The 11,575-nt window shown below is 42.0% G+C and overlaps 1 protein-coding gene across 1 annotated transcript; it reads left to right on the top strand.

Moving 5' to 3' along the window:
• Positions 1-3,950: 3,950 nt before the first annotated feature.
• On the top strand, positions 3,951-11,333 carry LOC310718365 (G-protein coupled receptor 22). Its single transcript, XM_083527135.1, has 2 exons — positions 3,951-4,136; positions 7,609-11,333. Exon 2 carries the CDS (start codon positions 7,684-7,686, stop codon positions 9,805-9,807), a length of 2,124 nt encoding a protein of 707 aa, XP_083383261.1. The 5' UTR covers positions 3,951-4,136; positions 7,609-7,683; the 3' UTR covers positions 9,808-11,333.
• Positions 11,334-11,575: the final 242 nt, after the last annotated feature.

Genomic DNA, 11,575 nt, shown 5'->3' with positions numbered 1-11,575 from the left:
TGTGTCCACAAGCTTTTGTCCATATAGTATACGTGTTTAAAGGTTAAAAGCTGAACTGCAGTTTTCTTTTTTTTTTTTTTTTTATTCCTTTTTATCGACTCCACAAAGTCATGTGATTAACTGGGACTAGTTTTCCCTCGGAAATGATGCGTTTCTGTTTTTTTTCCGTTGTTGCTCTGGTGCTAATAAAAGGCCGGACCTGTAGTCCATACAGCCACATCAGGTTTCTGCTCACATATCAAATTTATCACATGCTTTAAAATAAACCGTTTAGCAGTAGCTGCTTTTATACAGTGGGATCGGTATGTTTTGTCGGCGTGGGCTGAGGATCGACGAACGCGCCGGCGGTTGCGATGACATTAGAGAAGCGATGATACGCCTGCTTACATGTGTAAAAAACACTGCCATATTAGCAGCTGCCATTTTTAGTACACAGTCAGTCTCTGCTGTATAGAGAAGCTGTAAGTGTAAATATAGAACTGTGTTTTTATTTTCAGCCTGCGATCCAAAAAAACCCCAATGTTTTCTTGAATTGCATGTTCACTTTGCTCACGAAAAAAAATGAAATTTAGAGAAATGGTGCTATTTTTCAGACATATTTATAATGTGGATTGTACTTGATAATGTCATTTTGTATGTGGTCGAATGAATAAAATTTTCAATTTGTTCACTTTTTCTCGACTCGGAAATGTTTTGTTCGGTTCCTAAGACGTTTCAGGTCGAGTCACATAGGCTTTATTGATATTTCAACCATCTACAGTGCAGTTTCAACAAAACCATAATGCTACATCAAACAACATGAATGAACCAACGCAACACAGAACTACACAGAAATATAAATATACAGTGTGTCACAAAAGTAAGTGCACCCCTCACATTTTACAAAACTTTTAATTCTATTTTTTAAAGGGACAATAAAATAGAACTGAAACTTGGGTATATTTTAGTCAATGTACAGTACAGATTTACTGTCCTCTAAAAATAACTCAACATACAGCCATTATTGTCTAAATAACTGCCAAAAGTAATTGCACCCTAAAAGAACATTTCAAAACTGTCCAAAGTGTGAATATTGTGTGTGAACACCATTGTTGTAACACGGCTTTAATCCTCCTGGGTGTGGAATTCATCAGAGCTGCAGATTGTTTCTGGGATCCTCTTCCACTCCTCCATAATGACATCATGGAGCTGCTGGATGTTGGACACATGGCACTTCTCCACCTTCCGCTTAAGGAGCCCACAGGTGCTCATTAGGGTTCAGGTCTGGAGACATACTTGGCCACTCCATCACCTTCACCTTCCCCAGCAAGGCAGTTGCCATCTTGGTGTGAGTTTGGGGTTGTTATTATGTTGGAAAGCTGCTGTTCGGTTTAGTTTCTAAAGGAAGAGCATCATGTACTGCTTTAGAATGTCACAGTACATGTCCATGTTTCCCTTAATGAACCGCAGATCCCCAGTACCAGCAGCACTCATGCAGCTCCAGACCATGATGTTACCACCACCATGCTTGACTGTATGCAAGACAGTTTTCTTGGTTCTTTTCACCAGGGTGTCACCACACATGCTGGACACCATCTGAGCCAAACAAGTTTATCTTCATCAGACCACAGGACAACGTTCCAGTAATTCATTCTCTTGGACAGGTCAATTGAAACTCTAATTTCCTGAAGACTGACACTGGAGACTCCTTCCCTTGATTTTTTTTTTTTTTTATGAACAATTTCACATAATAACAAAAGCATGCATTGTTACTAGAGCATCTATAACGCTGATTTGCAGCTGCACTACTCTCCGAGCTGATAATTAATTTATAAACACCTTCTGACCAATCGGAATCAAGGTATAATTACTAATATTCCACCGGATCCCATTCCAACTGCTAGTATAAAATTTCTTTGCCATATTATTCAGTTCGTTTTTTTTAATAATTGGTGCCAACAATCTGTTTCCATAATGCATTCTGTGTCTCAGTGTGTGTGTGTGTGTGTGTGTGTGTGTGCGTGTGTGTGTGTGTGTGTGTGTGTGTGTGTGTATTTTCCACTCTGCCTTCTAAATATGTCACAAATCACGGTGCCGCATCTCATTGCAATGCGTCGAGAGTAATTAGGCCGACAATCCAGATCTGTCACTCAGGTACCGTCTTCACATTCACAACGTCTCATATATATTCATATGTTTATGTTTCTTCGCATTTCACTCTCACGTTTTTTTTCCCCCAGTGTTTTTGTCATTGTCGTGTCTGCTTTGGTTCCACTGACTGACTTTTTCCGTATCGCTGTTGCATGTTTTTCGCCTGTTCAAATGATCGTACCTCGGAAATGGAGTCATCGTGGACGTCTGTCGTTTCTCTGTTGTATTAAAATAACTTTGAACTGCCTGGGAGAATTGTCTGGGAAATGTAGGACAGAAAGTTAAAGGAATACTTCAGCCATTCTTCTAACTAACCCTCGATCCGATGCGTCCGTGTCTTTTGTGTGTGATTTGATTCCATGGTGAGGAACCAGACAAACCAGGAAACCAAACACCACACAAGTAAAGACAGTAGGAAACAAAGCAGTGATGAGATGGTGGTGGAGGCCAGAAGATTCATATGTGCTTTTTTTTTAACATCCGATTTCCCATTTTCTCTTATAATATCCTCCACTCTTCTGGGAAGATGTTCCACTGGATCATGTGAAGATTTATGCTCATTCAGCCACAAGGTTGTTAGTAAAGTCAGGTATTGATGTAGGTGAGAAGGTGAGGAGGCCTGGGGTGCACTCAGTGTTCACATTCATTCCAAAGGTGTTCAGTAGGGTTAGAGCTCTACAGCAGGAGAACTTCCACACACACTTCCAGCCCATGCAAAGCAGATCCTTATGGAGCTGGCTTTGTGCATTATCCTGCTTGAACAGGTTTGGATCTTCTAGTTTAAATGAAGGGAAAATTCAATGCAACCACATGCAAAATATCCATTGTTCCTCGAACTTTGTGGAAGAACCTCACATGGCTGGAAAAGTCAGCTGATGAGTGTGAAATGAACAGCTTGAATTGGTAATTTGGAGATTATCTCCATTCCTTTCTTCTTTTGACATTCTTATAGAGGTTCTAGAAGCTGAGTGCATCTTCTCAATAATCTTGATCTTCATGGCTTTCCCCATACAACAGCAATTATTCATTAGACTGTGCTTCTTAAAGCAGAAACTGAATCACACTGTGCAGGGTTTCATTTATAGAGTCCTATTTGCCGGTGTTCTCTGGTTTCCTTCTACCTCCAGTAAAAGCATGCTAGTATGATGTTCCATTTGAATTGTTCCCAGGAACATGAGATGTGAGTGTGTAAGAGTGTGTGTAAGAGTGTTTGGGATATTCGGTTTGTTTTGCAGGTTTTTTCCTCTTGTGTTACTGTTTTTTTTTTATCCAGGTTCTTTGGTTTCCTCCAAAATCCTTTTACTATAACTGATGTTTACGTTTGTTTGTTTTTCTGTGTTTTTATCCATATTTAATCCACCGTGGTTTCCTCCTACCTCCAAAAAAAATAAAAAAATAAAAAAAAAACATACAAGGATGTCGTGGTGACTTTGAATTGCCACTAAGGTTTATTTTTTGTTCAGTTATTATAAAAAGCGTGCGTTGCGCGTGCGCTAATTGGCTTTGCGCATTGACTAGCGCGCGCGTGTGTGTGTTTGTGTCTTGCGCGTGCCTAATCGACAGTGGGGGTACTTGCAACCCCAGTTATGTATTTAAATGAAACAATCAAACAAACCATTCGAACAAACAAATAAACCCACACGGAGCGCGCGCAAACGCGGACGCATGCACGCGCGCGCCTCCCGTGCCGTGGGGCGTAAGTGCCCCGGCTGGTGTAGCTCGCGCGACGTGATGCGCGAGATCGTGACACGAGGGCTTCGCGTCACGTCACGTCACGCGCGCGCGGACGGGCTGGAGCGCAGAGCGGGCGCGAGGAGGAGCGCCGGCGCGCCGCAGTGCCATGTAAAAACCCAGCCGCGCGTGCATGGGGCAGGGGGTTGGGGTAAAAAAAAAAAGAAAGAGAGAGAGAGAGAGAGAGAGAGAGAGAGAGAGAGAGAGAGAGAGAGAGAGAGAGAGAGAGAGAGACCCTGGCGCGTGACCACGCGACTACTTGCACGCGGGACGAGGTGAGTAGCAATGTATATGTGTGTATGTAAATATAAAGAGATTTATGTGCATTTGCATCATGATAAAGACAGCACAGCTGTGTGGACTGCTGGATCAGAACCTCATGGTGATGGTGCCTGTGGAGCTGCAGGACTGGAGGAAAAGCAGAGGATTAGTTTTAATGTATCTATAGACTGCATGAATCTGAGTCCCGGTACAGAGTGCCAATACTTCTTCTCCTTCTCTCACTCCTCTTTGTTGTTTGTGCCCTAGATTTTTATTATTTACCGACTCATTTTTCCCATGTAATTATTTTGTTTTTAAACGAATGCAAAGTTGGCTTTCGTAATCATGCATCGTTATCACCATCATCATCATCATCATCATCATCATCATCATCATTATCATCAGCAGCAGTAGCATCAGGACCATCATGCATATTCATACCCTAATTCCCCTCTCAAGCATGTAATATACTCCATTAGGAGTGACCTGCTCTTGTTTTTGTGTGTTTTGAGGAAACTTTTGGCTGATATTCTGACGAGGTTAAATCAGAGAGCCGTCATAGAGTATGTTTAAAAGTGCTCTAACACAAAAACACCAGCCACAGTTCGGAGTAAAAATTTCCGTGCTGGAATTAGCACGGAATTAGCCGTGTGGGTTTTCCTTCAGGTTCCTCACATCATCTAGGGACATCCTGGCAGGAGGACCTGCTACATGAATGAGTGTGTAATTATGTGTGTGTGTGTGTATTCCCACTTCACGCCTGGTGTTCCTAGATTTCATAACTCTGGATTGTGGACCAGGAAAAATTTTAGGAAGGAATGAATGAAAAATCTGAATTTGGTCTCATTTGACCAGGTTCTTTTTTTCTTGAAAAAAAATCCACAGATGCTTTGAAGGAGTTTATAGATGATGATAGATGAAAAAATGTTCACAAGGTAATTAATAACATTGGTTATTCTGAATAATTCCTATAATTGGTATCGTATTTTTTTGAGGCATCATGTGGTGTCCCAGGGAAGCTGTAGCTCAGCGGTTAGAACTTTGGCTTCTGACCAGAACCTTGTAAGTGCATATCCCAACACCTCCAAGCTGCCACTGCTGGGCCCCTGAACAAGGAAATCAACCTCTGTTTTGCTCAGATGTATAAATGAAATCTTTGTATGTTGTGGAGAACAGCGTCCTACAAATCCCATAGATGTAAAAAAAAAAAAATCTCATTCGCGTTTTGGCACAAAAGACGTGAGGCTACAAATACATGTGATTCTGATTCTCTCTGAACATTACATACATGTTATTTACCAGCATATGAATGAAAGACTTCATCCTTGTTCTCAGAACCTCTCCGACTTATTCAGAAAACGTAAGCAGATAATCCTCCTCTGAGTCACGGACACTTGGGACACTACCAAACTATATCATATTTTCAGCACATCTACGATATCATTATTTTTAGCCACACCACATATTGAGCAATGTGCGGTTTTAGGATGAAACCCTGATTTCTCCGAGTGTTTCTTCCTTTAGCACTGTGAGATCCTCTGCAAGCAATTGTCCAGAAAGAGGGGAGAAAAAAACAGATCTAACATCCTGTAGCGTATTGAGAAATGATGAGAGAGGACCGAGTTGTGCAGGATAGCATGGAAGGAAGGAAAAGATGATGGATGGAGAGATGGAGATGTAAACATATGCCTCCTGTGAATTTACAACTCAGCATGCTTCCTGCACCTTCTGTTTCTCAGCAGCTCCTGCCCAATTCGCTGACAGTTTCTCACATCTGACAGCCATCCATCATGTTTTTTTTTGCCATCTGTAGAACAGGTTGACATTATCCCCTGAACTGCAGATTAAAAATGTAAAAATACAACATATATATACACGAGTGCCAACTGTTGTGAAGTTCTGATCTGTTTCCGTTTCTCCCACAATAAAACTCACACTCAGGGACATGCAGATGGGCTCTTTTTTATTGCTTTTTTTTTTGCTTTCTATCTTTTCCTTTTTTTTTTTTTTTACATTTCTTTCGATTGCACGGTTAAACCTGCAGACCAGTTGCCATAGTAACAGCCATCATAGAAATGGGATCAGCCCCCAGTCAAACTTATTTATTTATTTATTTATTTATTTGTTTAAGGAGTCGTTTTCGGAATGGTGCCGTGAACCGCTGTGGTTTTAAAACCCGTAATGTTCTCGCATGATTCCTGCTCCCAAGATGCTTCCTGTCCCCAGGACTGTCGTTGAAACTGCTATATCGTTTCAGTGATCTTCGTGCTAGGATCAAATGCAAATCAATATGATTACTAGAAACCTGCATGGCTCTGAAGTGAATTCAGAATGACTTTTTTTTGGTGGCATCATAGAGACCTGATAAAACAGATGCCCTGGTCATCAAGAGGTTTTGTATAACTGCTTCAAAAAGATTTATATCATTATCAATGCCAAATCAATACTTTATTGTCGAATCGAATTGAACGCTGCTCCTACTGGTGATCCATCCTCCCAATTGTGTGTTTACGTTTACGCCATTTGGCAGAGGCCTTTATCCAGAGCGTCTTATATTTATCTCATTCACTCAACTCAGCAGCTATGGGCTTAAGGGCCTTGCTCAGGGGCCCAGCAGTTTGGTGTAGCTGGGATTTTAACTCATGGCCTGTATGGGGACTGTGTTTGTTCACGTGACCATACAACTGGTATGTGCTTTATGAACATCCCATTCCACATTGAGTCCCCCTTTTACTGTTATATTAACCAACCTTCACTCTTCTGGGAAGATGTTCCATTAGATTTTGTGGAGATTTTTGTGAGATTCATTTAGCTACAAGGGTGTTGGTAAAGTCAGGTAGTGATAAAGGTGAGGTGAGGAGGCCTGGGGTGCAGTCACATTCACATTCATGCCATGGCAGACTCCCTTATACAGGGTTAAGGGCCTTGCTCAAGGGCCCAGCTGTGGCAGCTTGGTGGTGCTTGGATTTGAACTTGTGACCTTCCGATTTCAGAGTCCAAAGCTTTAACCACTGAGCTACTACATCTATGAGCTACGTATATAATTTTATATATACAATAGAATTTTCTATTCAAGAATTATGTTAAAAGTAAAAAATATAAAATTAATTTTTTATTTAATTTTTTTATAAATAATAAAGCACCCACATGCACAAAAACCTTTTTTTTTTTTTTTTTTTTTATTCTTTCATTTTTTTGTTTTAGTTTTATGTTAATACTTAATAGAGCATATTTTTCTATATCACAAAAAAAAAAATATGGTCATCGGGTTCATGGTTAATTATCTGTTACAAATAACCGAGAATCTTTGACATTTATGACTGTAGTGACGTTCATTATTATTCCGGGTTTTAATAAACTCACGCACCATAACATCCACGCAAGAAAAGCTTCATTAACGACAATGTCACACTTTCAGCGACCACAGTTGATGTTCCTTGAAATCATGTTATAATAGCTATCATTTTCTCTCTCTTTTTTTCCCAGGCCTGTCAATCACTCAATGATATGAGGGGGTCAAGCGTGACAGATGGGTGTGGCTTGCAATGAGTTTGACAGTGCATGATTGTTTCCATGGAGACAGATGGCAGCTTTTCTGAGAGCCCCAAACTCACACTTATACAGTCTAATGACGGTGTGGGTTTGGGGCTTGTTGAGCCCGAGGAGGAGTGGCTCGGCTTCCGGGCCACAGTGAGTGCTGTGCTGTTTCTGGAGTTTCTGCTCGGTGTGGGCGGGAACCTGACGGTGTTGGTGTTGTACTGTGGCCACTGCAACCTTCTCGAGTCGGTCAGCCATGCTGTAACTCTCAGCCTGCACACGCTTGACCTGCTGCTCTGTCTGCTCTGCCTGCCCATCACTGCGATTCTCCTCCTTCTGGGTGGAACCTCCAGCCCTCATCACGTCCTGCTCTGCTGTCTCCATGAATCAGCAGCCACATTCGCCAGTGTAGGAACTGCACTGAACCTTCTGCTCATTAGCCTCGATCGCTATGATATCAGTGTCCGTCCTGCCAATCGTCTGCTCACCCCAAGGAGAGCGGCGTTTTTGCTAGCTGGAGTGTGGGTAGTATCTTTAACCTTGCCAGTCTTGCCATTTGTGGAGGCAGGGCTTGGTGCTGAGACAACTGATGGAGCACCTGTTTACTCAAATAGCACTTTGTTGTGTTCCCAACTGGTAGGGACCCTGCAAGCTCATCTTTTTTTGCAGGCTCCTATCTTTTTGTGCTCACTGGCTGTAATGCTGTTTACTTACTCACGCATCATGAGGGCCCTGCGCATTCGCATCGGACATCCAGCAAGAGTGCAAAAAGGCACCACGCAACTTGTCCAGCGCCCCTGGCAGTGTCGCAATAGGTCTGCAAGGTCACCAGATCACATAGCAAAGACTGTATCTGCCTCCCCTCCTCCACTTTCCACTGGACCTCTTGTGGCCTCAGACACCATAACCACAGTGACTATGAACACAGAGACTAACACTCCATCAGTGAACACTCCACTGAGTCCAACCCCAACCACATCCACTGCAACCACACCCTTTTCACTGACCTCAAATGTAGGCTTATCATCCGGAGCAACACCTTTGAATCCTAGGTCAAGACTATCCACCTCAACCACAACTCTAAACCAGAATCCAAATGCTTCCACCTTCAACACCCATCTATACCCTAACATATCCACAATAACCACTCATCAAAAACATACCTTAAACACATCCAGCATAATCACACACCTAAACCCTAACCCCAATACATCCACCATATCCTTTCCTCTAAACCATAACTTAGCAGAATCGACCACAACCAACTACCAAAACTCTAACCCCCATACATCCCCCATAACCACCCATATAAACTGCAACCCCACAATATCCAGTATATCTCTCTCTTTGAACCCTATGCCGACTATATCCACCATATTTGTGTCTCCAAATTGCAGTCCATCTACTTCCACCTCAACTATCATTTTAAGCCATGTCCCAGTGGTATCCACTATAACACTACCTCCAAACTCCAGTTCCTTAAAATCCACCATACCCTTACCTCCAAACTCCAGCCCCTCTATATCCACCATTACCCTACCACCAAACCCCAGCCCCGCCACATCCACCAACCCCCTACCTACAAACCCAGGTCCCTCCACCATAACCACACCTCTTAAACACACTGCCTCATCAACAGTCTTGCCACTTAATCCCAGTCCAGCAATATCCACCACTCCATTGGGTCCCACAGCTACTCCTGCTCCACCCAGTGTTGGTGTGGGGGCCTCGGTGTCAGCCATCTTGGCTCTTCGGCGAGCTGTCAGACGCCACCGAGACCGAAGGGAACGTCAAAAACGTGTCTTCCGCATGTCCGTCATAATTGTCCTCTCGTTCCTCCTGTGCTGGGCTCCTCTGTCTATTACACCTTTTTTACATCTGGCCATCGGACCCTCTGATTGGCTGGAGCGCCTCAGGGTCTGTTTCCTAGTGCTTGCTTACTGGACAGTGGTGCTTCATCCGCTGCTGTACGCGTTCACACGGCAGAAACTGCGCAAAGTCCTGCACACACGTCTACGCAAGCTGCATAACAGAAACAACAACACGCAGCACACCGTGGCCCAAATAAAGCAGAGGAATCGCCGCAAGCACAGGGCAACCTGCAGCGATGCTACTGACCGCTGCCTAATGGACGCAGTCCGTGAGTGACAACCTGCGCTGTGTGGTGTGTGTGTGTGTGTGTGTGTGTGTGTGTGTGTGTGTGTGTGTGTGTGTGTGTGTAAGAGTGTGAGAGTGTGAGAGTGTGTGTGTGAGGTGTGGAGAACAAGGTGGGAATATCATCTCACATTGCATGTCAACAGTTTCTTCTGTACAGCGATAATAAGAAGCACATGTTCCAAAGCACAGCGAGCTCAGAGAGAAAAACACAGGGCGATGTCTAATTAACCATAGCCACAGATCAGATGGCAATAATTTCATAAACCAGGGCATGCATGAAAGGATTTTCATGTGGAGGAATTCTTCTAACACTGGCATTATATACCGTGAGATGCGTAGCATTTATTTACATGATTTTACAAACCTGCGTCTGTGTAATAGATCTACATCTAGTACAGATGGTCCCCGCATTACGATGGTTTGATAGGGATATAACAAATTTGTACAAATATATAGTTTCGAGTGGCAGGCAACCGTAGCAGTGTATGTTCCACCCTCCACTGGCGAACCAGCGCTCGTCCATGTGCCCACTGCCACGTACATATAATATTCTGTATCATTTATAGTCTTTTAGTAATCAAGTATTCTACTGATTATTTCATCAATTAATCGAGTAATAAGTACTTTTTCTTCATTAAACAACTATATTAAATATACAAGAAAAAATACGATGGCTCTCTCCTTTTTTTAGAAAAATTAAATTTTTATTGCTGAAATTGCACACAAGAATATCTGTGAAAACTAAACCCATTTAATTGCCATGTTACATCAAAATGCTAATACAAATATGTAAATAAAAAATATATATAAAAATTATTTTCAAATGATTTTTAAAAGGGTAAATGGACTGTACTGTCCTGCACTGTACTGCACTGTCCATTTTTCATTCTGCAGCATCTTGTGTTTGCCTGTCCAGAGCGCTCCAGAGTTTAGTGAGTGGTGCGTCAGTAATAACGGTCCGTGGGGAAACACAGTGCGCCATGTGGAGTTAAATGGACTTAAATGAAGCATTGAGGCAAATAAATTGCTCCGATGCAGTTTTGTATTCTAATTACTTGAGTTGTTCGAGGAATCGTTTCAGTTCTAGTATAATTTATCCAATACGGTACTGAAAAGTGCTCTGTTCTGCCAAGTTATATAATGTAATTTAAATTAATAAGAAATTACAGTACACTTCCCCATACTGATCACCATTCTTTAAGACACCTACCCAGGAGATGGGGTCATTGTAACGCATCTCTATCGTAACTCTGGGACTACCTGTACTTTTGTTCCTGATAGAGTGCAATAGATTTATTATTGATGTTCATGATCAGGGATGTAAATATAAACGACGATCCGATTCTAACGACTGACTTCAAGCTGAATTTGTAAAACAAATGCAACAGGGTCTATGTGTACTTGTGTATATACATGTATAACAGCATTCAATGATTTCCATTCATTTGTGATTACTGTGGATTTTGCAGTAGATCAGCAATAATGTTGAATTCTATAAATAAAGTTATATACTTCTTTGGTTGTCGCTGTTTACACTTTAATTCATTAAAGACGCTGGGCTGCTTTTACCCAACATCAACACACTTGTTAAAATCATTATTTTATTTTTATTTTTTTTACCTATTATTTATCCATAACAGTATCATGTGTGTTTACAGCAGAGAAGAATTACAGCACTTTTACATGTACTGAGAAAAGAATAAAAATTCTATTGACTTCATAACCACTTACAATGAAAATAGGGTGGAACATCTGGACA

The sequence above is a fragment of the Silurus aristotelis genome, assembly GCF_946808225.1.
Source record: "Silurus aristotelis genome assembly, chromosome: 2".
NCBI classification, from domain to species: Eukaryota; Metazoa; Chordata; class Actinopteri; order Siluriformes; family Siluridae; genus Silurus; species Silurus aristotelis.
Note: the sequence above shows the minus strand (reverse complement) of the source record. Positions and strands in the feature narration are given on the sequence as shown.

Bases quoted from the DNA above. Each gene is read 5' to 3' on its own strand.
- LOC310718365 (XM_083527135.1), top strand. From the start codon at position 7,684: ATGATTGTTTCCATGGAGACAGATGGCAGCTTTTCTGAGAGCCCCAAA.